Source organism: Mirounga leonina, unplaced genomic scaffold (genome assembly GCF_011800145.1).
Source record: "Mirounga leonina isolate KUSES-001 unplaced genomic scaffold, KU_Mleo_1.0 Mir_166, whole genome shotgun sequence".
NCBI classification, from domain to species: domain Eukaryota; kingdom Metazoa; phylum Chordata; class Mammalia; order Carnivora; family Phocidae; genus Mirounga; species Mirounga leonina.
In genome coordinates this window covers 26,143,136-26,169,755 of record NW_023270418.1, presented here as the reverse complement: position 1 = coordinate 26,169,755, position 26,620 = coordinate 26,143,136, and the positions used below count along the sequence as shown (strand labels likewise).

The 26,620-nt window shown below is 46.4% G+C and overlaps 1 protein-coding gene across 2 annotated transcripts; it reads right to left on the bottom strand.

Annotated features, from left to right (window-relative positions):
- Positions 1–50: 50 nt before the first annotated feature.
- ZDHHC5 (zinc finger DHHC-type palmitoyltransferase 5) lies at positions 51–26,377 on the bottom strand. Of its 2 annotated transcripts, none has more exons than XM_035012893.1 (12): positions 26,059–26,377; positions 21,548–22,741; positions 12,240–12,361; positions 7,854–8,011; positions 6,130–6,302; positions 5,881–5,983; positions 4,938–5,029; positions 4,377–4,509; positions 3,674–3,797; positions 3,133–3,245; positions 1,810–2,678; positions 51–1,391 (listed from the first exon to the last, which is right to left on the bottom strand). In XM_035012893.1, exons 2-12 carry the CDS (start codon positions 21,649–21,651, stop codon positions 1,226–1,228), a joined length of 2,157 nt encoding a protein of 718 aa, XP_034868784.1. In that variant the 5' UTR covers positions 21,652–22,741; positions 26,059–26,377; the 3' UTR covers positions 51–1,225. The 2 variants fall into 2 exon arrangements, with proteins under 2 accessions (XP_034868784.1, XP_034868785.1); XM_035012894.1 differs by lacking the exon at positions 26,059–26,377 and adding an exon at positions 25,664–25,757.
- Between the last annotated feature and the right edge of the window lie 243 nt (positions 26,378–26,620).

Genomic DNA, 26,620 nt, shown 5'->3' with positions numbered 1-26,620 from the left:
GATCATTCACCCTGCCTTAACCAGACAAAATAACACAAGTCAGGGGGAGCTGGTTAGATCAGGATTTCTTTTTATTCCTGTTGGTTTAAAATGGCTAATCAGAATAAAAAATAAGAGGGCCTCTGTCTAGAGGCTGGGGTCTCCCCTTTTTAGAGGTTAGAACCCAGGTACCCCCACTACCCAGCACCATACTGAGGTGGGCTGAGGGGTAACCCCCAAGGGACAATCGGAGGGGCCTAGGCCTGCCACTCCTTCTCTCTATCCCATTTTTGGCATGTGATGAAAAATATTGCTTTTTGGATTCATCTCTCCCGGCCTTGGATTTAAAAATAATGTTAACCGTGTGAGTTGGGGGAAGGCTCTGAGGGGACTAAAGAAGCCCACACTAATCCCTCTCCCCCAAGAAGGGGGGGCATTATCCAATATTGTTTCTGGAGCTCAGTCAAGCTCTTTTCCTGATCTCCCCACCACCACCAAAGTCATGGGGCTGTGACCCCTTTCCTGGGGAAACTAAGTGCCAATGAACCTAGAAAACTAACTCTCCTCTCCAAATCCTTCCTTCCTCTGACCAAGACCCCAGACTCGCCTCTCCCAAGGTTTCTTTCCTGATCACTACGCACCAACAGCAGGGGGGTGCAGTTTCCTTAGTTGGTAACTGAGACAAAAGAGAGGGAACCACTGGGAAAAGGAAGACTTCGATGGATGTCCCCGCGTCTTTCCTGCTGGTCTGAGGAACGGAAGAGTAAGATACCCCTCCTCCTACATATCCCTCCCTCATTTTCCCATCCCAGGATAGATATATAATTTCTTTGATATTTATAATATATATATATATAGATATATATATATGTACACACACACCTGGTAACGCAGAGAGGAAAAAAATAGAATCCGTAACAATAATAAAAAAAATTATTTCTGGTTTAAAAATGATCTGGTTCCCTCCAGGGCGAGCAATTGCACAAATGTCCACTGAGTCTGGTCCAGGGGTTAAAGAAGGGAAGGTCTTAAAAGGTGAAGGGGGTTGCTACCCCAGTCTCAGGGCCCCAACTCTCCGACTCCCCATCCCCACTGCATTTTATAAAACGCTCCTCATCCTCTTGGAATCGGTGGTTTAAAAAAATGTCCATGCAGGGGAGGGGAACCCCTCGAGGAAAGGAAGGTGGCCACCTGGGGCCCTTTGGTGTAGGCGCAGAGGCGTGGGGGGAAGGGAGGTGCCGAAGGCTCACACGGAAATCTCATAGGTGGTACCACCCACCCCTGACACCTTCTTGACTCCGCCCCTTGTGGGGCTGCTGAGAGGCGGCTGGCCTGGGCCAGGGGAGGCAGAGCCTATACTCTTGGGCTGCCCATTGGATTTGCTGTAGGCGGTCTTGAGCTGTACTTCATCTCTAGGAAGAGAAAAAGAGGTAGGTGTCAGGAAGTGGGACACAAAACACAGAAAAGGGAGACCGTTTTAGAAGTTACGAGAACAAACTGACATACTTTTCTATGTACATACTTTCTTACCCAAACATTCCCACCTGTTTTACTGCCCTGCTTAAAACAAACCTGGTGCCCTATCTCCTCTCTCTATTCCTTCTCTCCAACAGCAGCTATCTTACTTACTTACTCTCAGGCAAATACATACATTTTGGGAAGACAGGATTAAGAAAAAAGTATTAATCAGCAGCTAGAGAGTGAGTGAAACGAGCGATCTACAAGCAGGCCCCTCTGAGTCCACCCGCACACAAGTGAAGTCATGATACCTTCTGTAGGACCCTATGCTAATTTTAAGTCCACAGACGGTCAGGATGGACTTATACTTACTTGGGTGTCAATAACGGCTGCAAGGCTACTTCCTCTGCCTCAGAGACACCAGCTGGGGTGACAACGGCTTTTTGGCTGCTGTAAGACACAGATCGGCCCAGGTATGGGGCGGCTGGGCCTGGTTCAGGGGACCCTAGTCCCCGGCCCCTTAGCCCATCTGGCTTGCCAAAACGGGGGGCAGCTGGGCGTCCCAGTGGAGTCTTGACCAAGGGTGATCTCTTTGAATCATCTGAGGAGGAACTAGTACGAGGGGCATGGCCTGAGCCCGGCGTTGACTGAATGCCTGAGTCCCCCAAGCCTGGTTCTTCCTCGCGGCCTGGGAGCGGGGGTGACTGGCGTAGCAGCTTCTCTCGTTCCTGGAGGGAGGCCACAATATGGCGCGACAGATTGTCGTACCGGACCGGGGAGGGCTCTCGGTGTGTTGGGCCGGTTGGCACCAAACGTGGGTGCCTCTCGGCTTCCCGCTGCTGGGCCAGCCGGGCTGACAGGAAGGGAGAGGTGTAGCCTAAAGGTGGGTCTGGCTCAGGCCCTGCCTGCACGGACTCAAAATCAGGGCTGTCCGAAGGAGTGAGCAAGCTGTCATAAGACAGGCTTCCGTTGCGTGTCTGGTTGGCCAGGCTCTTATAGGAGGTGGAGGTTGTGCCCTCTGAACGAATGGACTGCAACTGGCCCAGCTCGAAGCCAGTGCCCTGGGCTGACTTGAGGCTGGAGGAGCGTGAGCCGCTGGATAGTGGCTCGAAGTGAAAGCTTTTGCCAAAGGTGGGAGAACGGAAGCTCTCTGGCTCCAAGCTGGGCTCCGAGCGGTAGCTGGGATGGCGGCTGCTCTCTGCAGCTGAGGTCGGCTCCTTCAAGCTGTCCCCACGACTCAACTGAGGGAGAAACGACAGCATGCTCTTAGTGCTCCTCCTCCTGGGACAGATGCTAGGCCCCAGAGCCTAAGCAGTCATGTCCCACCAACATGCTTAGAACTTTTTACACGCATTCTCTTGTTCCACACCTAAAGCAAACCAGCGAGTTGGAACAAATAATATCTCATTTGAAGATGCAAAAGATGAGGCTTAAAGAGGTTCAGTAACTTGCCCATGATGGGTTTTCAACTCAGCTACGATGCTACAATCAGTGCTTTTACCTAGTATGCTACATTGCCCCCTCTCTGATGAAGGACACACTGTCAAGGAGATTCAATCCCATTAATGCCAACAATCAGTAAAATGTCTCGTTTCTTCCCTTCCCTTTGCCTCTCTTCCTTCCCTCCCCCACTATTCTTTTTCCCAGAACAGCTGACATACATCACAACCCTCCTCCTTCCAGAGTACTCAGTACCTTGGCGCTGGAGGAATGAGGCATGGCGGCTGACGTACTGCTGCTACTGTAGCCCGGCCGGTACTTGTACATGGTAGGTGTGGGAGGGCTGTCCTTGCCCAGGAGGCTGCTATCTGCAGGAGAAAAGGCCCAGGGAGACACCACTTTACAAGCCGTTCTCTTGGCCAGAGTTCCTTAAATTACAGAGGGAGAACAAGGTAGGAATGGATATACCAGCAACAGAAAAGTCCCAGGAACATGATTTAGCTGCAGTCAAGACGACAGACGCATACTGGCCCAGAACGCAGAGTGAGAGAATGCACAAACCTGTCTAGGATGTTCTCTGGTCTATCCGGATGCTAACCGTTCCCGCCCCACAAAAGTCCGATTCACTGCCACTAGCTACATGGAATCCCCTTTCTCCTCTCCTAGCTGTCCAAAGTGGCTCAAGGCCCACCTGTTGGGTTTTCTCAGCCACGATGCGAGTATCACCTCCCAGGCCTTGCCTGCCTGTCTTCTCCACAGCACACAGTAACCTTCTCGCTCCTGCCACTGCTCTTACCCTCATTAGTAGCCAGGCTGAGGTGTGTTCGTAGCCCCGTGTAACGGCTCAGGTCCGGCTTAGGAGGAGGTGGGGGTTCAGCATCTGCAGACTGGCTCTCTGTGATCTCCAAGCTTCCCTTAGACTGGATAAATGAGGGAAAATCAGATTTGGAGAACTGGGTATAAGGACAACTCAAAATATTAAACTGGTATTAGAGGGGTGCTGGGGCGCAATTATATATTTCTAAACTGGGACTAGAAGACAAGGGATGAGAGCCATTTTGGGCATGACAATGGATAAAGAAAAACAAGGGTTTCAACAAGGGTTTAATTCTGTCACTTATGTGTTCATGTCCACCAACTATCTGTTGAGCTCCTACATCTGAAGCTGCTACATTAAGTCCTATGAAAACATGGAAATGTCAGTGGACTTACAATCTAATGGAAGAAAGAAGATATGTAACTTAAGTAATTAAAAAACATTTTTTTTTCTTTTTAAGTAACTCTACACTCAACATGGGGCTCCAGCTCATGACCCCAAGGTCAAGAGTCATATGCTCTACCAACTCAGACAGCCAGGCACCCCCATACTTAAGTAATTTTTAACACAAGTTAATCAAAATTGAGAAATCCTATAAGGGCAATGTCAACTGAGAGCAAGTTTCCATCTCTTTGCCATGAAAGTCCCCAAGTTACCTACTTTACTTCCCTAAATTCCTCACCTTGCTTCTCCTCAGCTCTCCCTGGATGCCATTGTCCATGATCTTCACAGTTATCTGCCCATCTGACACTTCTGGTCGAAGGAAGGGAGGTCTGATGACAATCGTCTTCTCTTTCTTTGGTCTCCCCAAATACCTGAGTGTCAAAAAATGAGAGGACTTTCATTCATTCATTCTAAAATATCTAGTGGTTGCCTATCGTGTATAAAACATTTTTACAAATACAAGAACAGTCTGACCAAGACAGCGAAAAGCATTGAACTGATTTCTTAGATTCCATGAAGAACTGCACCAAGACTAGGCTTCTGGGCACATACCTAGTTCAAGCCACTCTGGAGGGAATCTCACCCTCAACTCTCAAAGGAGAGTAGCCATAATACCTGAAGAATAACAACTGAATTCAGGGGGTCCACTAAAGGATGCCACAGCTCCCCCTTGCAGGCACTTCCCAGTCTAAGAGAACCCTCCCTGAACAGCAGTCTCCCACCCAACCCTCCCCGAGAACAAGCCCAAAGACAAGCGTTTTGACCAAGAGTGAACACTAGACCAAAGGGGTAGGTGTACCTGGGTGCTGGGGAACTGCAGAGCACACGGCTGACATTGTTACAGCAGCCATTGGTGAAGGGGTTCACACCTCCTCGGAATTTACCCGTAACCTAGAAGAAGGAAAAACGGGCCATATCAGTCAGACAATGGACCTTGACCTCCAAAGGCCAAAACACAAATCGTTAACCAGTTACTGTGCACCCACTATTTGGGAGATAGAAAAATGAGTAAAACACAACCCTACCATCAAGAAACTTATAGTCATAATGGTTAAGAATGGGAGCTCCAGAGTCAGGGCCTTCAGTATGAATCCTAAGGCTACCTCATAGTAGCTATCTGACCCCACACATCAGTGTTCTTATGTGAAATGGGGATACACAGAGCTCACTCATATTGAAAACTAAGATAATATACATAAAAGGAAGCAGGTAAGGTCAGCTTTATTATAAGCATGAGAATAAGCATTTCCCTTTAAGCTGCACTATGAGCTTCCTGAGGGCTGGCCTAAGTCTACTATTGTTTCTGTAAGCTCGGAGCTCAAATTGTCCAGTATACCGTGAGCATTCTGCAAATGTCTGTTAACTAATAAATGGTTCTGGGGTGCCTGGGTGGCTCTGTCAGTTAAGTGTCTGCCTTTGGCTCAGGTCATAGTCCTGGGGTCCTGGGACAGCCCTGTGTCGGGCTCCCTGCTCAGTGGGGAGCCTGCTTATCACTCTCCCTTTGCCTGCCTCTCTCCTCTCCCTCTCTCTCTCTCTCTCGCTGTCAAATAAATAAGTCAAATCTTAAAAAAAAAAAAAAGAAAGAAATGGTTCTGTTCTCGTGCTTTCATGAGGAGCATGGACACTTCATCATAACAAATATTCATTGGGCATCCATCTGTGGAAGCACTCCACAACTCATTAGAGGGCGAAGATTCTCACGCCCAGCTCTACAGGGGGTCTCCCATCACTTCTCCCCGTACCTGTTCATTGGTTGTGCGTCCCCTAGCCACCAGCACCACATGAAATCCTGTGAGGCCAGCTACGGGGATGAAGAATAAGCCAGCCACACACATCACAGCCATTCTAAAGCCAAAGAATCAAGGAGAACAGAGCAGCATGATCTCACCATCCCCGGCCCCTACAAGAACCACCTTCCCTTTGACCCTCGCTACCACAGTGCTCGACTTTCCTCCTCCCCACTCCCGAGCCCGCAACCCACAGAAGGATACGTGACAGCCGTGCGGACCCCTGAGAGTTCCTCCATGTGGTAGAGGACATAGAGGAGGCCAAAGCCAAACACACCCATGATGTGTGCTGTCAGTGAGAGGAGGAAAAGGAAGAAATAGCGGTAGTTCCGGCGACCGATACAGTTGTTCACCCAGGGGCAGTGATGGTCAAACTCCTAGGGGTAAAAAGAGAAACACTGAGAAGCATCCTTGGACCACAGCCCTAGATCACTTCTGTCAAGAAAGGGACCAAATGTCAGAACTGAAGCGCTGCTTTCAGTAACAGGCCATCGTATTCACCATTTAGTTGCCAAATTAACAATAAGCTCAGCCACTTCATCTTGCTCTATCAATCAGTAAGGAAGACCTTCCAGGGGCTAATCAAAGGCCAAGTCCCTCTCTCAGAGTTTATCCAATGTGACCAAGGAACTCTGAAAGGGATGAATATCAGAGGCTTTGCAAAAATATCAAGATTCATGAGAAAGAGAGGCCTGGAAGGAAAATCTGGCAGACAACTGCTTAGAGTGAAGTAAAAACTGATTGGGGGAGGGGTGACTGGGTGGCTCAGTCATTAAGCGTCTGCCTTCGGCTCAGGTCATGATCCCAGGGTCCTGGGATCGAGCCCTACATCGGGCTCCCTGCTCCGCGGGAAGCCTGCTTCTCCCTCTCCCACTCCCCCTGCTTGTGTTCCCTCTCTCACTGCGTCTCTGTCAAATAAATAAAATCTTTAAAAAAAAAAAAAAACTGGGCAAAAAAGGTTAAAAATAAAAGACAGGTGATGCAGAAGGATAAGCAGGAAGAGAAATATAGCTGTAAGATCTGAATGCAACAGACAGCATGATGTAGTGGATGCAAGAGATAACACAAAGCCAGGACAAATAACCATAAAGAAGAGTCAGGAAGGCTATGGAGTTGGGAAAGCCTATTCCCACTTGGGGTCCCTCCTATAACAGAAGAATATTTATGCTCTACCTCTCATGCGTACATCACTGATAATACTTTTTTTTTTTTCATTTCCAATTTCATCTAAATTATAGACATTAAAATGTATATATACATATATACACATAAGAATAAGCGCTATTTATAGCTGTTATATAATCTAAAACCAAGATAAACTTTTTAAATTAAGTTTTAAATTTTAATTCCAGGATATTTAACATACAGTGTTATATTAGTTTCAGGTATACAATAGAGTGATTCAACAATTCTATATACTATGCAGTGCTCATCAGGATAAGTGTACCCTTTAATTCCCATCACCTAGTTCACCCACCCCCCTACCCTCCTCCCCTCTGGTCACTATCAGTTTGTTCTCTATAGTTAAGAATCTGTTTCTTGGTTTGTGTCTCTCTTTTCTTCCCTTTGCTCATTTGTTTTGTTTCTTAAATTCCACATATGAATGAAATCATATGGTATCTATGTTTCTCTTGACTGACTTATTTCACTTAGCATTATACTCTCTAGCTCCATCCAGGTAGTTGCAAATGGCAAGATTTCCTTCCTTTTTATGGCTGAATAACATTCCATTGTGTATATATACCACTTCTTTACCCATTCATCTAACTGATAACACTTTTTGACAGAGCTAGAATACAGCCCAGATAGTGAGCCAGGGCTACATTGCACCCAAGACCCAGAATGCAGAGGATTCGATTCTTATTCAATAGGTAGGAAGAAGAGAACTTAGATTAGGCATGTAGGCCTACCCCCGTCAGGGTTCTTACCTCCACACAATTGTCACAGACACTGCAGTGGGAACATCGAGGAGGACGGTAGAAACGGCAGGTGGCACACCACTTCATGCGCACCTGGATGCCCTTAATCTCCACTGTTTTGTAAAGGGGAGCTCGGAAGTCATCTTCCTTGTCTTCATCCTCCTCAGCTGAAGAGGAAAAAATCAATTAAAAACCAACTATGCCAGAACTGTACTAGGCATAAGGGATGCAGTGGTATTTAAAATATGGCCTCTGCCTTCGAGGAATTCAGTCTACTGGGGAAGAGAGAACAGGAACCACTAACTAATACTGTGAGATCAGCCCTGTATACAACACTACCGGAACACACCGAAAATGAGGTTCAAGAGAATATGACTCAGCAGTAGCTTTGATATGGGTATACTGACACTTGGTTTACATACTATGAATATATTTGTAAAAAAATAATTTACATATCAAACCACATATGTAATGAGTTTGCATAACAATACAATGTTACAATACAAGTACATGAAAACTACAGCAATCCAAGAGAGGAACTAACAGCAACCCTTTTTTTCCATGCACAAACCCCTTCCCCAAAAGATCTTCCCCAACTCTATTAATTCCCTATACATTTCAGTATTATTTGCTGGCTCAAGCCATTCTCCTTACCTGAATGCCCTTTAAATTTCAATTATCAGAAACTCATGATCCTACTTCAAAACTTAAAGGGCACTATTTGCCTTCTCATCTACAGTGTACAGTTTTTATTTTTTATTATTAATCTAGAAAAAATACACATGGGAAGGAAAATTTAAATAAATGAAGTAGTAGGGATTAAAAATTAAGTTTCCAACTTTCACTGACTGGGGAAATGCTTTAAAATATAAATAGGTGAGGGGCGCCTGGGTGGCTCAGTTGGTTAAGCGACTGCCTTCCGCTCAGGTCATGATCCTGGAGTCCCGGGATCGAGTCCCGCATCGGGCTCCCTGCTCAGCGGGGGGTCTGCTTCTCCCTCTTACCCTCCCCCATCTCATGCTCTCTCTCTCTCATTCTCTCTATCAAATAAATAAATAAATAAAATCTTTAAAAAAAAATATATATATATAGGTGAAAAAAAGTGCAAGGTAAAGAACTGTACAAACAAAAGGCTCGCATTTTGAAAATAGAAAACAAAAATACACACACGTGGGGGCGCCTGGGTGGCTCAAGTCAGTTAAGCATCAACTCTTGATTTCGGCTCAGGTCATGATCTCAAGTCGTGAGACCTTGAGATCAAGCCTTGTGTAGGGCTCCTTGCTCAGCAGGGGTCTGCTTGAGATTCTCTCTCCCTCTGCCCCTCCTCCCCTGCATGTGCGCACTCTAAAATAGATCTTAAAAAAAAAAAAAAAACGCACGTACATTTGCTATAGGTAAGTGGTATATGTAAATGTTATATATCTAAATCTTCAAACCACTGAAAGGAAATAGGAATAGTGGTTATCTTTAATTTTATTTATTTGAGAGCGAGCAAGCACAAGCCGGGGGGGGGAGGGCAGGGGGAGAGGGAGATGGGGGCTCAATCCCAGGACCCTGAGATCATGACCTGAGCCAAACCAAGAATCAGTTGGCTCAACCAACTGAGCCACCCAGGCGCCCCCATAGTTGTTACCTTTCGCTGTGAAATTACAGGTGGTATTTGTCTTTTTTATGCTTTCTACATAAAAAATATTTACTACTTATTAAAATCTTTACTTAGGGGCGCCTGGGTGGCTCAGTTGTTAAGCGTCTGCCTTCGGCTCAGGTTATGATCCCAGGGTCCTGGGATCGAGCCCCGCGTCGGGCTCCCTGCTCAGCGGGAAGCCTGCTTCTCCCTCTCCCACTCCCCCTGCTTGTGTTCCTTCTCTCTCTGTGTCTCTGTCAAATAAATAAAATCTTAAAAAAAAAAAAAAATCTTTACTTAAAAAAAAAAGTTTTCTTTTAAAGGAAAAAAACTAAAATGCTACTTATTTTGAAATTTCTGATCTTTCCACACCAGAAGTGAGCACTTTCTCTTCTTAAAGTATTATGTGGTTCTTAGGTTACTCTTATAACTTAGCACAGTACAGGATATTTATTCATAGAAACATCTTCCCTATCTTTCTTTACAGACTGATCTATTTGAAAGCAAGGACCCCAAATGACCAGGATAATGCCTTTTATACAGATCAATAAATATTTAATATATGAACAATAAAGGCTCATTCTAAAATAGCCCTCCTTGGGGCATCTCGGTGGCTCAGTCGGTTAAGCATCTGCCTTTGGCTCAGGTCATGATCTCAGGGTCCTGGGATCGAGCCCGCATCGGGCTCCTTGCTCAGTGAGGAGTCTGCTTTTCCCTCTGCCTCTGCCTGCTGCCCACCCTTGCTTGTGCTCTCTTTCCCTCTCTGTCAAATAAATAAATAAAATCTTGAAGAAAAAAAAAAAAACAGCCCTCCTTAGTGCTAGGGACTCCAAGTTCCTTAGGTTCAACTAATCTTTGAGACAGAAGTCACAAATAAAGCACAGCGATACAGGCTTTGTGAGCACAATGATCTCAGGAAAACCTCATTCTCTCCAAAGTTGTCTTCCCGATTTATACCTCACCCTTACACGTTAACTTCACAGGTGAGAGAAATACTGGTTATCAGCAACAACTCTTATCAACTTCTCTCTACCTCTAATGACAGTTCCTGACTCTCACCTCCTCTGCCAGAACAGCCTGCTTCTTCTGTAGGCTTAACCTTTCCAAAATGTACGGGAAAGCACGTCCTCCCTCTAGAAGGTAATTCTATTGTCCCCCCTTTCCCAGTTCCAGCTTCTCTCTCCTCTCCAATTCTATCTCCTCAGGCTACCAGAGTGCTTTAATCTTCTCTATCACAAAAAAAGAAAAAACAAAACCCCCTCTCTCTAAGACATTGCATCTTCTGCCTTCTCTGCTTAACTTCTTGAAAGAGTAATCTGAATACTCACGGGCTCTGCTTCCTCATTGCCCATTCACTGCCTTCCAAACCATCACAGTTTTGCTAATTTAACTGTATTTTTCCCAAATACATACCTAAACACACTATTAGAACTATTCCCGTTAAGATCATAAAGTCCTTAGTTACCAAAACAATGGGCAATTTTGAGTTTTCATACTATTGGATCTAATTTCTGATACTGCCAACCATCATGAACTTCATGAACCTTCCTTAGTTCCCACTTTGTCCAGTTTCTTCGCCTACTAACTTTTCTTGCCCAATCCCTCTCCAATGGCTCCTCCTTCTCCCCTGCTCATTATTAAAATGCCAATGCTGGTCAGATCTGAACTTGATTCTTTCCTAATCTCGTTCTACTTTCTCTAGACAATCTTACTCCTGTTGCTTCAAACACCACATGGCTGAAGCCTCTGAGACCAACGTCTCTGAGTCTGACTACTCAATTGGCCACTGGGCAACTATATCTGAATGACCATACTATCTCGAGTTCAACATGTCTAAGAGGCTATCTTCCCTCCAAACATGTTCAACATTCCTGTAACGCCTATCTTGCTTTATAAAAATCAGCATCCAACTTATCTCCCAAGTTAGGAGCCTTGGGAATACCCCAGACAATTCCTTCGCTCTCTCACTCTCCCCCAATAAGCAAATGGTCATGAAGAAATCTGTTGAGTCTACTGGGAAAAATCCCTGAAACCAGCCTTGAATTCAAGTTCTCATCTGGTTTACATTATGGCAATAGCCTCCCAAAAGGTAACTGTACATTCTTTCAAGAATTTTTTGTAAAAGGAAATCTGATCCCGTGATTCCTCCAATTAAAGACCTCCTACTGTCCAAAGGAAGAAATATAATCTATTTATTTTAGCACATAGTCTTTGACAATTTGGCTCTCATTTACCTCCTACTACCCCTTCTGGCCCCACCATGTGCTTTATCTTCTGCCCCAAGGAGTTCGGCATTCATGGCACATGCTGCTTCCTGGACCCAGAATGTGCTTCCCTGCCATCCTCCACCGAAAGTTTTTCCTGCCTCCTCCTCGCAGCATTTCCCCAATTTACTGGGGTAGATATAAGTGCACCCTTTTCTATGGCCTCAAAGAATCTTGTTCATGCCTTCACTACAGTTCACGCCACCCTGTTGTAACTGTCTAATCCATCCTAGATTATTATTGTTCCTAGGGATAACGCCTGACCCATATGCTCAAAATGAATCTCCGCTGAATGAGTAACTGAAAATCAAAAAGTTGACCCAATGTGAATGAACAGAAGTTATGACACCTATTCTGGAAGACTCTGGCCTACTTTTCATCATTAGACTATTGAAGTATCCCAAAACCCTCAGAGTCCTAAGGCCCAGGACCAAATGCGTATGTCCATAACCCATTATTTTTCAAAGGTAGTTGAGGAGTTTCCGAGAGAGGAGAAGGAGATCTTACCTCGAGGGAAAATCCCTGGGTCCATGAAGGTGGCCATGCTGAAGTTGGCCAGCACAAAGAGAAAAACCACCGCATTGTAGATGGGCACTGCAGGTGACACATAGAGGCTTAGTCCTGGACAGCTGCACAGATAATAAAGAAAATGAGGGGCTGCCCCTAGCGCTTGGGACACCAACCATATAAAAATCGGAAAGGTTCAGCCCCCATACCTATAAATCGTGTGTGCTTCACCTCTGCTGTCTCAAATTATCTTCATCCTTCACAACAAGTGGGTCTAGTTTCCCCACAGAAATGCTCCTTTTAGATCAAGGTACAAGACTCAGAATCTCTCCTACCATAACCCCTTGTACTAAAGGTCTGTGTTCTTCAGATTCCTTCTTCCCCTGTGGATCTTTTCACATTTTAGAATCTATCCTTATCTCCTTTTAACCAGGCACAAGAGCTAGGTAGGGACTGAGTATGTAACTGACGCCAGCTACATTCCCTTCTCTTGCGCAGGCTGAGGCTGCTGGATCTCAGCCATGCCCCACTGACCTGCACACTGGCGCAAAGCATGGGATACCACCTGCCTCTCTGGCTCCCCTTGCCTCTTCCCAGCTAGCTTCCAACCCCTCTTAACTGCCTGAAATTTCTTCACTGCATCAGATAGTCCTGAGAGATCTATTCAACTAAAAGCTAGTTCTCAAGGGAGACAGGACCACACAGATAAGTATGGCTATCAAGATCTAGAACTAGACCCCTTGGGTCTATAAATCAAGTAGAAGAGTAGGGGACAGAAAAAAAGAGGGAGCAGACCAAATCAGCCCTAAATCCTATAGGAAAAAGAAAGTGGCCAAACATATCCAATATTCCACAGGGTCCAAATCAAGAGATATGCTTTAGGTAACTTTTCTTTGCCCCCCCCACAAAAAAATAGGGGGGGGGGTGCCCTAGTCCAGGATTAAACTCAGTTTCTCTCAGGATATGAGTCTAAGTAGGAATGCTGTAATAAGAACTCTTCCTTCCTGATTTCCTGGGAGCTGGAAGTTTCCGAAGAACATCTGAGTGATGGTTACTTTGTCAGTACTATCAAATGCCCTCTCTCTCCTATCTCAGTTCCCAAAGAACTTCCCCTTACAAGAGAGTGGCTAAATACCCTAATCTGCTTTGTGGCTGAGAACTTAATCTCCAGAATGAGGACAGCATCTGACCTTGTCCCCTTTATCTAGACCAGCCAGAAGTAAAGGAAGAGTTCATCGAAAGGAAGAAGGGGCCAAGAGAACAAGACAGCAAATGAGTCTGGAGAATGAATCCGCTGTAGTCCTGGATTCTGTTGAGAGAGATCTGTCTCCATCAAAACAAAAGCACAGCCCTGAAAAGTGATTCAAGACAATTCACAGCAATTGAGCTCCTTAATCAGATATAAACTAATAATAAGAGACAAAATTGATTGTCGCAAAGCATCTCACAAGCCTTTACTACCTCCGTCTATTTATTCAAATTCACCATTTATTAAAAAAAAAAATCAAGTAAGTATTTATTGTGTGGTAGGCTTTCTAGATAGTAAATATCAATTAACTCTTTGCTTATCTGGGTAGGTGAGTACCTAATTGGGAACCAAAATAATGAAGCGAGGTGCAGGCACTGATTTCAAGGGAAAACAGACCCTCAGTTACAGCTCTCGTTTTCCTCTAGCCACGTCTCCCACAGAAGCCTCTTCCTCTGGGGGGGGGATCTCTGGTTTAGAAAGGAGGTCCCCAAACTCCGGCAGGGTTTGGGGTAGAATACAAGAAGAGTCCTTACACAGCCCCACCCAAAGGCTGACCTCCTAGGCTCCTTAGGAGAGAGGGACAGAAACTGAAAACCAGTCATCCAGGTCAGAGCCCCTCCCTAGCACTTAGCTGTCTCTTCAATTTCCGCCAGGGGAAGAGGAGAAAGGGTGACTCACTTGACTCCTACAGCCTGGGAAGATAATTAGAAGGGAAAAAGAAATTAAATCCTTAGAACACCGAGGTGCCCATGATTTAAAAGTCTCATTCCTAGAACTGACGACTATAGTTACAGTGGCCTCATGAGCTTCTGACAGACTAAAGGTTCCTCGATCCCTGAGGGGAGCTAAGGTGAGAGAATGAGAATGTCAGCCCCTTGCAGGCCCAAATGGCAGTCTTTCTGACCCCATTTTTTTCTTCAGTTTTTGCATTTCCAAATGAAGAAAATCGCCCAACTTCCTGGGTATGCTGCCACCCACCCATCCCTGGATAATGAATGTTACCCCTGCACTCTTTCCCCCCCCTCCAAAGATTTTAAAGTAATCTCTACACCCAACGTGGGGCTCAAATGCGCGACCCTGAGATCAAGAGTTGCACGTTCCACGACTGAGCCAGCCAGGCGCCCCACTCCTGTAACATTCCTGATACCGACTCATCCCAGCTGAATCGTGTAATCCTACAATCCAGTTTCAGTATCTGTTGCCAAAATAAAGCCTACCCCCACAGTAGCAGCATCTAGAAATGATGCAAATAACTCCACTTCCCAGGCAGCATCTGCCCTTGACTGAAATCAAGGACCTACTGCTTCCAACCTTCACACTCCAGCTGATGGAACACCCCACCAAGGAGAGGCGTGAAGCAGAGCCCGTTCCTGCCACATCCCATATTCTACTTGGCTCGAGAAGGGGCTTGCTGTTGCTACAGTACTTTGCCAAATTCCTAGGCGACCACTCCAAGTGGCCTGTCAGGATCTGCGGCCTCTGAAGAAAGAAGACGAGGCCTGGCCTGAGGAGGAGCCGTCAGGGCTGGTCCTCAGCCTCCGGCAATAATCCCAGAGTTCCAAAGCGGAGGGAGTGGTTGGAGCCCAGAAGGCTGGCTGACTCACTGATGAGACTCCCAGACCTATACCAACCCAGGAAGAACAGGTTCTTCTGCCCACCCATCCCGCACTTCTGTTTTCAGAGAGAGTGGGTTTCAATACCCACACTCCTGGGGCACCTGGTTGGTGCAGTCGGAAAAGCCCACGATCTTGATCTCAGGGCTGTGAGTTCAAGCCCCATGTTGGGCATGGAGATGACTTAAAAAAAAAAAAAAAAAACTGGGGTGCCTGGGTGGCTCAGTCATTAAGCGTCTGCCTTCGGCTCAGGTCATGATCCCAGGGTGCTGGGATCGAGCCCCACATTGGGCTCCTTGCTCGGCGGGAAGCCTGCTTCTCCCTCACCCACTCCCCCTGCTTGTGTTCCTGCTCTCGCTAACTCTCTGTCAAATAAATACAATCTTTTTATTTATTTATTTTTTAAAAGATCTTATTTATTTATTTGAGAGAGAATGAGAGAGAGAGAGAGAGCATGAGATGGGGGAGGGTCAGAGGGAGAAGCAGACTCCCTGCTGAGCAGGGAGCCCGATGCAGGACTCCAGGATCATGACCTGAGCCGAAGGCAGTCACCCAACCAACTGAGCCACCAGGCGCCCCAATACAATCTTTTTAAAATAAATAAATAAATAAACCAGGGCGCATGGGTGGCTCAGTCGTTAAGCATCTGCCTTCAGCTCAGGTCATGGTCCCAGGGTCCTGGGATCGAGCCCCACACAGGGCTCCCTGCTCAGCGGGAAGCCTGTTTCTCCCTCTCCCACTCCTCCTGCTTGTGTTCCTGCTGTCTCTGTCAAATAATTAAAATCTTTAAAAAAAAATAAACTTAAAAAATACCCACACTCCCGGGCACCTGGGTGGCTCAGTTGGTTAAGCGACTGCCTTCGGCTCAGGTCATGATCCTGGAGTCCCGGGATCGAGTCCCGCAGCAGGCTCCCTGCTCGGCAGGGAGTCTGCTCCTCCCTCTGACCCTCCCCCCTCTCATGTGCTCTCTCTCATTCTCTCTCTCTCAAATAAATAAATAAAATCTTTAAAAAAAAAAAATACCCACACTCCCAAAAAATCTGTTTCCTAGCCCTAACACTTCCTATCATAAAAAAATGGTTAAGTTGCTGGTAAGAAAAAGTAGGAGTCAAGAAGCTTTGGATCTTAATCCCGTCTCAACCGATGCTTTGCTATGTAGCCTTAGGTAATCTACAGAAAACTCCCCAATCTCATTACTTCAGCTACGTAATACAGATGTTAGAATGAAGGAGACAATATCTGAAAAGATCCTGGAATTCTTTTTAAACCAGCTAGCTTACTACTGAGCATTCCCTGGATAGAGGACACGCCCCCCATTATTAAGTATCACCATCATCATCAATTATCATTCCAGCTCCACCTTCATCCCTAATTCCACTTCCCCTATGTGAGGTACTAGAAATTCAAGAACACTTAAAACAGAGGCGCTAAGCTCCTAAAGAATAGGTCTAAGCATTCCGCCCATGCCTAGCACATAGTTTGACTCTACGGCTAGTGTTCCCTGTTGATGAGGCAAGGCTGGAATGAATAGCCCACTTCCTGCCCCTGGGGATCCTCAAGATGCCATGGGAAAACAATTTTTCCTCTCTTAGGTGGGGAAGTTTCTCCTAAGATACCTGATATGTCGTGTCTTACGCACACTTTCAAGCAGCTGAGTGCAAGATGTAGGACTTGGGCACTTATTCCTGGATGAAAAAACAACGTGGGAAGTAAAAGGAACATCCACTGCTCAATTAATGCCCTAAATCACGAGGCTGCTCCCACTCAAATCAGGTGCTAGCACCTCTGCAGTCAAGAAAAAAAGGACCAGAGGGAGAGGCACTAAGGTTACCCAACTCTGGGTAAAAGGTTGGGAGGGGCCAGAGGCAGAAACTGAAAAGAAGAAAGCACTCTCACGGATGGGACACTGGAAAAGACCATCCTGGGTTTCTGGACAACCCTGACATGTATCCTTCCCACAAAGGGCAGCTTGCAGCAGAGATTTTACCACTACGCCCTCCCTACCAACTTTAGAACTCGACAGTGAGACGCTGGCTGACTTAACTCAGAGCTCAAGGAGATTTTAGGGAGGCAGTTCAGTGATTTATTTCAAATGGCATTGCCAGGAGCTCTAAGAAAGACTCAGGGGTCCCCAGGGAGGCAAAGAGGAGACACCAAGTGGCTGGGCCTCCACACACCAGCCTCACTTGACCCAGAGCAGCCCTCCTCTTGTGTTTGACACACTGGGGTTGCACATAAGATCTCAGTGGAAAAAGGGGCACTGTGCTTAAATAAACGACTCTCAGTCAACCTCCTCACTTTACAAAGAACAGATTCACAAAGGTTAACAGACTTTACCAAAATTAGCTTCCTGACCCCCCAACAGTGCTGATTCCTCTTACTTAGCACTGCCCCCTACCCTTGCCAATCACAAAAGGGGATTAAACTAAGACAGATGAGGATCCAGGCCCATTATCTTAAACACAGGGTCTAGGATCTAATTGGGAGGAGGAGCGTTACTTTCGCAGACACTCTCCTTCCCCAACAGAGGAAAATAATTAAAACAGAATCCCCAATAACTCTCCCACTTACTTTTGGTACGGGACAAATTCAGTGAATGGGAGGGATCAGGGTTCTGGAGGGAAGGCCTCAACTGTTCTATTCAAGCTTCTCCAGGGCAGATCACCTTTTGGCGACCAAACCCAGCTGATAATTTCTGCTCACAGCTTTCTCTACCTGCCAGAGAAACACCAAGGGAAAATTGTTCCTTATGAGTGGAAACCTACATGCCTCCACTAATTATGTCTGCCAACTGAAAGGGACTCTCCCTCCTACTCCCAGTCCTCTAGGTCCTGAAGCCATTCCCACTTGGGACTTAGACTGATGTAAGAACAGACAGTTATAGCCTGGTGAAGAGAACAGGAGGATGACAGAATAGGTACAGATTCAGGGCCCCAAACAAGAGTTGGTTCAAAGACAGTCTTCCTCTGGGGCACTTGGCTGGCTCAGTCGGTAGAGCAAGCAACTCAAGAGATCTCGGAGCCTTAAGTTTGAGCCCCACGTTGGGAGTAGAGATTACTTAAAAATAAAATCTTAAGGGACACCTGGGTGGCTCAGTTGGTTAAGCGTCTGCCTTTGGCTCAGGTCACGATCCCAGCATCCTGGGATGGAGTTCCGCGGCTCGCTCCTTGCTCAGCAGGGAGCCTGCTTTCCCCCTCTGCCTGCTGCTCCCCCTGCTTTTGCTCTCTCCTTCTCTCTGACAAATAAACTAAATAAATAAAAATCTAAAAAAATTTTTTAAAAATTTAAAAAACCAAACCAAACAAACAAAACAAAGAAAGCCTTCCTCTTATCTATTTAATACCAGAAATTGTTTTTTAGGTTGCATATAGTTTTAAACCAGGGGAGGGGGATTCCTCCAAAGAACTGAACTTCAAAAAGGATATAATCTCTGGGGGGAACAGTTTTTGACAACGCAGGCAGCTCAGCCCAGATATATGCTTAGAGAGGAACTGCTACGGTCAGATGTAAAGGAAGAGATGAGAACTTCACAAGTACCAAGAGATAGGTGATAAAAAATAAATAGGGTGTTTGTCTCCATGAAGTGGGTAGGGGAGACTCAAGGAAGAAAAGAGCCCAGAGGAAACTGCCAGGGGAAACTCTAGCTATGACTTAAGTCTCTTCTAACTTTGGATTAGAGGCAGTAATTCCAAAGTCCATTACCGTCCTCCAAAATTCTTTCTCCTGGGGCTGAGAGACCATGGAATAAGGAGGGCCCCTATTTCTCTGGCACTAGGGAATGAGAAAGTAGGTTAAATAGCTTCAACTATCAGTCGAGAAAATGCCTATGTCAGGACAACTCTTTGTGGCGAAACTGGTATAACCAGCCAAGCACTTCAGTGGCTTCAGATTAACAAAATAAGAATGAGGATTCTGCTTGCTCTATCTCAAGAACAGATGGGTTGAAAGAGAGACCACTCAGGCCCCTGAATTTCCTAGCTTCCCAAAGGCCTTGCCTTTTTTTTTTTTTTTTAAGATTTTATTTATTTATTTGACAGAGAGAGAGAGAGAGGGAACACAAGCAGGGGGTAGTGGGAGAGGGAGAAGCAGGCCTCCCGCTGAGCAGGGAGCACGATACGGGGCTTGATCCCAGGACCCTGGGATCATGACCTGAGCCGAAGGCAGACGCTTATCGACTGAGCCACCCAGGAGCCCCAAGGCCTTGCCTTTTGAAGGAAAACAGACCCTCCTCAATCAAGCAGGCCTAAGGGTGTCAACCTGGTCTTATAACATACCCCCTGACACAGCACCACAACGGCTACAAGGACACAAAGATCTCATATAACCATCCCTTGGTTAAAATACTGATTCTAGGGTGTCTGGGTGGCTCAGTTGGTTACGCGACTGCCTTCGGCTCAGGTCATGATCCTGGAGTCCCTGGATCGAGTCCCACATCAGGCTCCCTGCTCAGCAGGGCGTCTGCTTCTCCCTCCGACCCTCCTCCCTCTCATGTGCTCTCTCTCTCATTCTCTAATAAAATCTTTAAAAAAATAAAATAAAAATACTGATTCTAGGGGTGCCTGGCTGGCTCAGTCATTAAGCGTCTGCCTTTGGTTCAGGTCATGATCCCAGGGTCCTGGGATCGTGCCCCGCATCGGGCTCCCTGCTCAGCGGGAAGCCTGCTTCTCCCTCTGCCACTCCCCCGGCTTGTGTTCCCTCTCTCGCTGTGTCTCTGTCAAATAAATAAATAAAATCTTTTAAAAAAATAAAGTAAAATAAAATATTGATTCTAGGGGTGCCTGGCTGGCTCAGTCGGTAGATCATGTGCCTCTTGATCTAAGGGTCGTGAGTTCGAGCCCCACAGTGCGTATAGAGGTTACTTAAACATTAAAAAATCTTTTAAAAAAATGCTGATTCTATTTGCTGGCCATAATAGCTGAAACAAAAACAAGTCTAAAACTGAAGACTCACATCTCCTTATTGACAGTCAATACATGAACGACAGAACACTAAACACGCTGAATTTAAGCAAGAGAAAAAAATTATGAGAAAAAGTCAGATAAAGAAGAGTACAGAGAAGAGTAGGGCTGCTTTAGATCCTTGAGGGAATCAACAGGCATGCTCAGGCTGGAGAGCTGGGGGCCAAAGAATCCATGACCTCTACCCTCCAGAAGAACGGGTAAAAAGCAGGATGATGCTCATACCTTAGATAAGAGATTCATTTTTTTTCCTTGTTTAAAAACTCAACAGAAAAACATCATTACTTTGCTGACTCTATAGGCCAAACAATCCAAATCTTTTAGAATTCCTTTTGATATATGAAGCTCAATTTAGGGGGGAAGGGAGGGTTTCCTCCCCTCCTCAGATAATATCAGTTCTTAGGTTTCTCCCCATAATAGTAACTGCCCCCTCCCCAGCAATTCCCGCTTCATTCATCCTTCAATGAGTCCAAACTGCTTTTATTCCCTACCACTTCAGTCCATTTCCTTCCTCTTCCCAGCAACCTCCCATTGCTCTAACAGCATCTCACAATTAGGTTTGAGCCTGAAATCACGGCAAAGTGAACTCCCCAGAAAAATCTAGCATGCTCTGATTGTTCCAAGAGCTACAACTAGAACACTAACTCAGTGACTCAACAGTTTAAGGCTCAGAAGCCTGCTACACGTTAATTCATAAACAGGTAACAGCGAAGAGGCCGGCCAGGTGGTCAACAGCTAAAATATTGTGGGAAGAGGAAAGATAAATCAGTCTCCTCCAGTGACTGGCAGATGAACAAAGTCTGAATATCCTAAGCAGGAAACCTTCGATGGCAACCGCTTTTCCTAACAGGACCAGGGAATGCAGGAATGACTGCCATCCCTCCAGCAGAAAGGGATGTGAAGGCAGCCTGCCAGGATTCTTCCTAGGTAAAACCTGCCCCTTCCCAGTGGCCTTCACTGGTCCAGGCTTTGGCTCTTAATGTGCAGAGAAAACCATGTGAACAACAGGAAAAGCCCAGCTGTCTCCTTGGTCTATTTCCTAAATCAAGTCTGCAATTCTCCAGTACACTCAGCTCGACATCCTGGGGAAAAGCCATTACTGTTTGAAAAACCTCTAGTCTAGTTCTTTCTCTCACTGAACCAATTGCTCAAGCTGCTTCAAGCCTCTCTGGCAGTTTCCTCCTACTTCCTTCCTAGTTCACGATCATCTCATGATGGAGAGCTGGGTAAGAAAACACAAAGACATCTGTGATGCCCAAGGAAGGGAGGCAGGGGAAGGGAGATGATTCAACAGAGTAAAATTTCTAACAAGGCTGACAGGATAGGCTTTTTCTCCCTGTGCTTACCATGTCTCTGAGATGTGTTGTTGCCTCTATCAGACATTAAGACACGCAGGCACATGGCAAGTAACTAGCAAAACTCACGTGACAAACAACCCCCTCACCTCCCATGGAGCCCCCCAAAAACCACCACTGGGAGAAAACTCACGTAAAGGCAAAGAAGAGGGTCGTAGCTCCCACTAAGAAGATGGCGGCTGCTGAGACCGGAACATACTTGCTGGGCTTGAATCTCTTTCCAGACTCTGCGGGCATGTTGGAGCTCTGATGGGAGGTCTGCCCTGCCGCATAGCCCAGGCCCACACAGCGGCAGAACAGACAAGAAAATGGGATGAGGGGAACAACGGAGAAAAAGAGTACAGAAGGAAACCGGGGAAACAGAAATTTAAAATTATCACCCTTCCCCCTCCCAAAGAAAACCAAAGGTCAAAAGATCTCAAATGAAGGAAAACACATGGGAGGGGGAAAGGTGATTCCAAATGATGAATAACCACTCCCCAGAACAAGAAGGAGAGATTAAGAAACACAACTTGTACAGTTTAAAAACTGGAGACAAACAGTAGGCTGTACACATGCAAATGGTTGCAGGTGGAGAACATGGGCCGTCAGACAGGTCAGGGAATAGCTCATGGATGGAGGCAAGTCTTCAAAGGGCAAGCAGGGGAGAATATCAGGGTAGGGGAGACCACTTCGGGCAAGGAAAAATGCTTCTGAGGAGACACCCTAGCACCTCCACGACTACCACACTCCACCAGATGTGAGCTGCACCTAAAAGAGGTGTGCCCTGTGTTTCTATTTTAATCCAAAAGGGAATCTGAGGCCCCTTCCAGTTTTAAAGAGAAGCTTTTTTTACTGCAGTCCTTGTCCCTTTTAGGCAGTTTTCTCAATGCCACCACTCCCACACCTTGACTTCAGGGCTTGTAGTCTGGCAATGGTGGTTTAATTTTATTTATTTTCTCTTGATGGCTAAACCTGGGCTGCAGCTGTTAGAAGGTTGAGTTGTAAATCCTTTTCTTCCAAGGGGGAGGGAAAACAGAGAGAGAGAGCACGAGCAAGCTTGTCTGTCTTCAATCTCTTCTTGTTATTCCCAAGCCCTTTAAGGGCTCCGTTTCCTATCGAGTTCATACAAAACTAAAGGGAAATGTAAAATCCCTGAATCCATGTTCTTCCCAATTAACAAAATAAGATGAAGAAATCAATTCCACTCAATGATAGTTCTAAAACGGTTCTGTGGATGAAAGCAAAGTTCCAAAGAGGTCCCTGTTTCCAGGTTAGTCAATGTCTTTGATCTTCTTCAGTCTTGGGCTTTCTAGATGCAGAATTCAACTGGGTTACAGTGCCTCACCTGGGAAACAAACAAAAAAAAAAACACAAATATCTTCACCAGATAAATTCTTTCAGAGAATTTCTTAAGAACATCAAGGCTGACATCCCACAGGCTACTCTGTTTAAAAAGTGCCTTTTTATGGCATACACTTCACTTATGTGCATGTGGGAAAGGATTCTGAATTGGGAGGACAATGGATTCAGAATCCTTCACTCTTCTAAGTGCTGTTCATACTGGAAAGAGAACATGGTTTCACCTGGCCTGAGGTCATCAAAGAATTAGCTCTTATGAGGGGTGCATCTCACCTGACACAAATGGGCAGTTACAAATGTCAAGAATATCAAAATCTAAAAACAAACAAGGGCACAGCAGTGAAGGGCAGTCCTAGAAAAGAGATTCTCTTTGGATAAAGAGAGTATTTACTGCAACAATGAAAAAAGAAAAAAGTAACCTCAAAATAGGACAGTATGTCTCATTTCCCTTCCGTGTATGTCTCTGTCTCTTATCTCTCTACGCTTTCAGTTATAACCCTGAAGAGGCAAAAACTGAGTTTTTGGTCTTCTGGAATAACCCATGAAAGGACCTGGGTGAGACTGTCCTTGAACTAAAAGGTGAGCTGCTCTGAGAAACTGAGTCAACCACAGAAGCTGGGCCTTTTCTTCCAAATTCAACAATTTATTCCTACATTGGCCTATCAGAAGTCAACCGAGCCCCACATTCCCCATATGATTAAGAGTAACAATTATTTCTGTTGACGGTAGTAGACAAGTAACACTTTGGATTTTATAGGATGCTTTTCATCTGTGATCTCAAAGCACTTAACTCACATTATCTGGTGACACAGTCCCTTACCCCACTCCATAAAATTGAAGGCTAGAGAATGCCTAAGGCCATTCTACTTAATCACCTGAGCAGTCAGGTTAAGAACCAGAGTTCACATGCCCCTTTGCCAACACAAAGCCTTTCTACCACTTTCTCATCCACTACACTACTTGCCCAGTGACTGCATCTTGGAATCTGCAGACCAAAAATTTTACTTGTTAGAATTTAAAAATAAAAGTTTATTTGACCCAAGCAGTTCAGTATTTCCCTTAATACCGGTGGCAGAAATTCATACATCAGAAGATTCGGACAGTGAAATACAAATGTGCCCTGGAATTCACCACTTCCTCTCTTACCTGTGGCATGGAAGGCAAAGACACCTTCCTTCAAGATGCACTGTCGCTCTCCTTAAAATAACCGAGTATTAGAGGGCCAAACAGCAATATTAGAATAGAGTGAACATTCAGAGAGTACAAGAAATTGTTAAAGGCCTAAAAAACATAAACCCCCTCTAGCCCCTGATTTTATGATTATTTAACACTCAGTTTCTATAGGAATCAAAGCCCAACCTTCTCAGTTTAGGCCTAAGTAACTTTGTGAACGAGAAGCAAATTCTTGGTTTGTGGGCAGTACTATTTTTTTTTTTTAAAGATTTTATTTATTTATTTGACAGAGAGAGCGAGCGACGAGAAATACAAGTAGGGGGAGTGTGAGAGGGAGAAGCAGGCTTCCCGCAGAGCGGGGAGCCCGATGCAGGGCTCGATCCCAGGACCCTGGGATCATGACCCGAGATGAAGGCAGATGCTTAACGACTGAGCCACCCAGGCGCCCCTGTGGGCAGTACTATTAAAGCAAACTTTCCCCTCAAAACCTCAAAGAGTAGAGAAGATGGAAAGCTACATTACTACAATTTTATCTAGAGTAAGTAATATCATTTAGACACCACATATTATTTCAGATTATATTTTCTGACAGGAGAAAAGTCACATGGGCTAATACTGCCATAGTAATGCAGGGTCATAAAAGGCAATGCAATTTGGGGAGTACGATACAGGGAAACAAAAGTGATCAACCTTTGAAATGTTTACGGAATATACATTAGAAGGGAGATGACAAAAACGGAACAATTTATTGGGTATAATAAAGACGCACCAAGTCTGTGCAGAAGAATGTGCTGTGGGCAGTAGGGATGAGACTGCAGGGTGAGCGTGGTTCATCAAAACCAGCAGTCTGGATCTGTACCAGCATGAGAAAGGTGTACAAGAATGTGTATGACATACTCAGGCACAAAGTAATCTATGGAATGGAAATATGTACATAGAAAACAAACTACAGATCATACTGTGTATTTAATACAAGTAGGTACCTCAACGGGGTGAATGGAGATCAGCAGTACCACCAATAACACAAGTTATTTGTTGAAATAGTGTAACACTGCAATATAGTAATTCTGAATACACAGTAATCAAGGTATCATGAATAATCCACATGTCAAGATGTTGGTTGGAATCAAGCAAAAGTTTAATAAGGGTGTTATTACATACAGAAGTAGCCAAGTACATGGCAATACATTCTTATAACCATTAGGTGGGTTATTAAAAATGAGTGATATTGAGCATTCTGAAGAGATTTGATAGAGTACAAGAGATACTGGGATAAAAGGATAGCGATGTGATATAAGATCGACCTAGACAAGATGGCATTAACCAGGAAGTGGAAAAATCCAACGCAAAAAATGGTCTAGGGTATAACACATAAACGATCCTACACCTCTTTCCATAACTTTTAAGTCACTTTCTTACTTCTCATTAGCGTGTTTTCATTTGGCCAAGTGGGTAAAACACTTTCTACCTCCCTGTCCCACAAAGAGATCCCTATAGGTAAAATATTGGCAAACGCATTCCAGCTCCAGTGGCAAAAAGTACAAAGTACTAAAAGCACCGAGCTCCCAGCTGGTGGGGGTAGGGAGGAAGCGGATGGATGGGAGAGAACAGGTAACAGGATGAGGCTTGAGCCAAAATAAGTATCAGCAGAAGGGGGCAAGGGACCTGAAATGCGGGGAGGTAAAAGGGGAACCGCACCCCGTCCCCACCCCGGAGCTGGGGTAGGGAGAATCACCATTTGGGGCAGAGCTGGCTGAGACCGAGAAGACGGAATCCGCGGCGGTAGGGCCCACTGAGGCTGCGGGACACGGCAGAGCCCGGGAGCGCAGGGCCGGGGGTGGAAGGGGCGGCGGCCGGGCGCCAGACGCGGAGGTCCCGAGCCAGGACCGGGCGGCCGGGCACTAACCCGTTCAGTGCCCCGGCGGCCGCGGATCCCCGGCCTCTACTCGTCGTCCGTTTCCGGGGCCCACGGGTCCCGCCGCAGTTGGATGACCCGGCCCGGGGGAAGGAATGGGGCCTCAAACCACCTCCCCCCCTCCTTGGTCCCCCTTCCCTAGAGGTCACTCTCCCCTCCCACCTCACTGGCCCGGCACTTCCGGTTCCGCAGGGGCCGGTGTCCCCGGTACTCACCCCCGGCGCGGTTCCCGTCACCGCCGCCGTCGTTGTCGCCGCCGCCTCCCGGCAGTGCCGTCCGGCCTCTGAGAGGCCGCGCGCGGCCCCCGCACGCTCCACGCCCGCCCTGCTACGCGCGCCCCCGCCCGGCGACGCTCGTCTTCGAGCCGGCGCGCGGCCGTTGCCCTCAGCGCCGGGTCTCGAGCCCTCCCAGCGTTCCCATTGGCTCCCTGTCCCGGGCGCGCGCGACGTCTCGCGCGGGGCACGTTTCTCTCATTCATGCGGCTCTCGACGCCGCGCCCACCCCCGCTCACTCTCCCATTCACCCATAGCCCCCACCCCCACTCCGCTCTAGGGCGTGCGCGCGAACCCGGCGACCGCGGCGACCTCGCGGCCTGATTGGCTGCGGGAGCACAGCGCCGTACGCACGCTAGAGAACGAGCGCGCGCGCGCACGGCCGTCGGGTTCCGCAGAGGATTGGGACAGGAGGACTGGCGTACTGCGCAGGAGTCAGAAATGGGGGAGTGGCTCGGCGAGTCTTTCGTTTTCCTGCGTCCTATTTTCAATTCCAGCAGTATTC

What these genes read in the sequence shown, in the direction of transcription:
- ZDHHC5 (XM_035012893.1), bottom strand. Translation starts at nt 21,651, where the DNA reads ATGCCCGCAGAGTCTGGAAAGAGATTCAAGCCCAGCAAGTATGTTCCG. An exon ending in GAGAGCTGAGGAGAAGCAAG is followed by an intron (nt 3,798 to 4,376) that starts GTGAGGAATTTA and finishes TCATTTATCCAG; the next exon opens with TCTAAGGGAAGCTTGGAGAT. An exon ending in CAGCCGTTATTGACACCCAA is followed by an intron (nt 1,392 to 1,809) that starts GTAAGTATAAGT and finishes TTCTCTTCCTAG; the next exon opens with AGATGAAGTACAGCTCAAGA.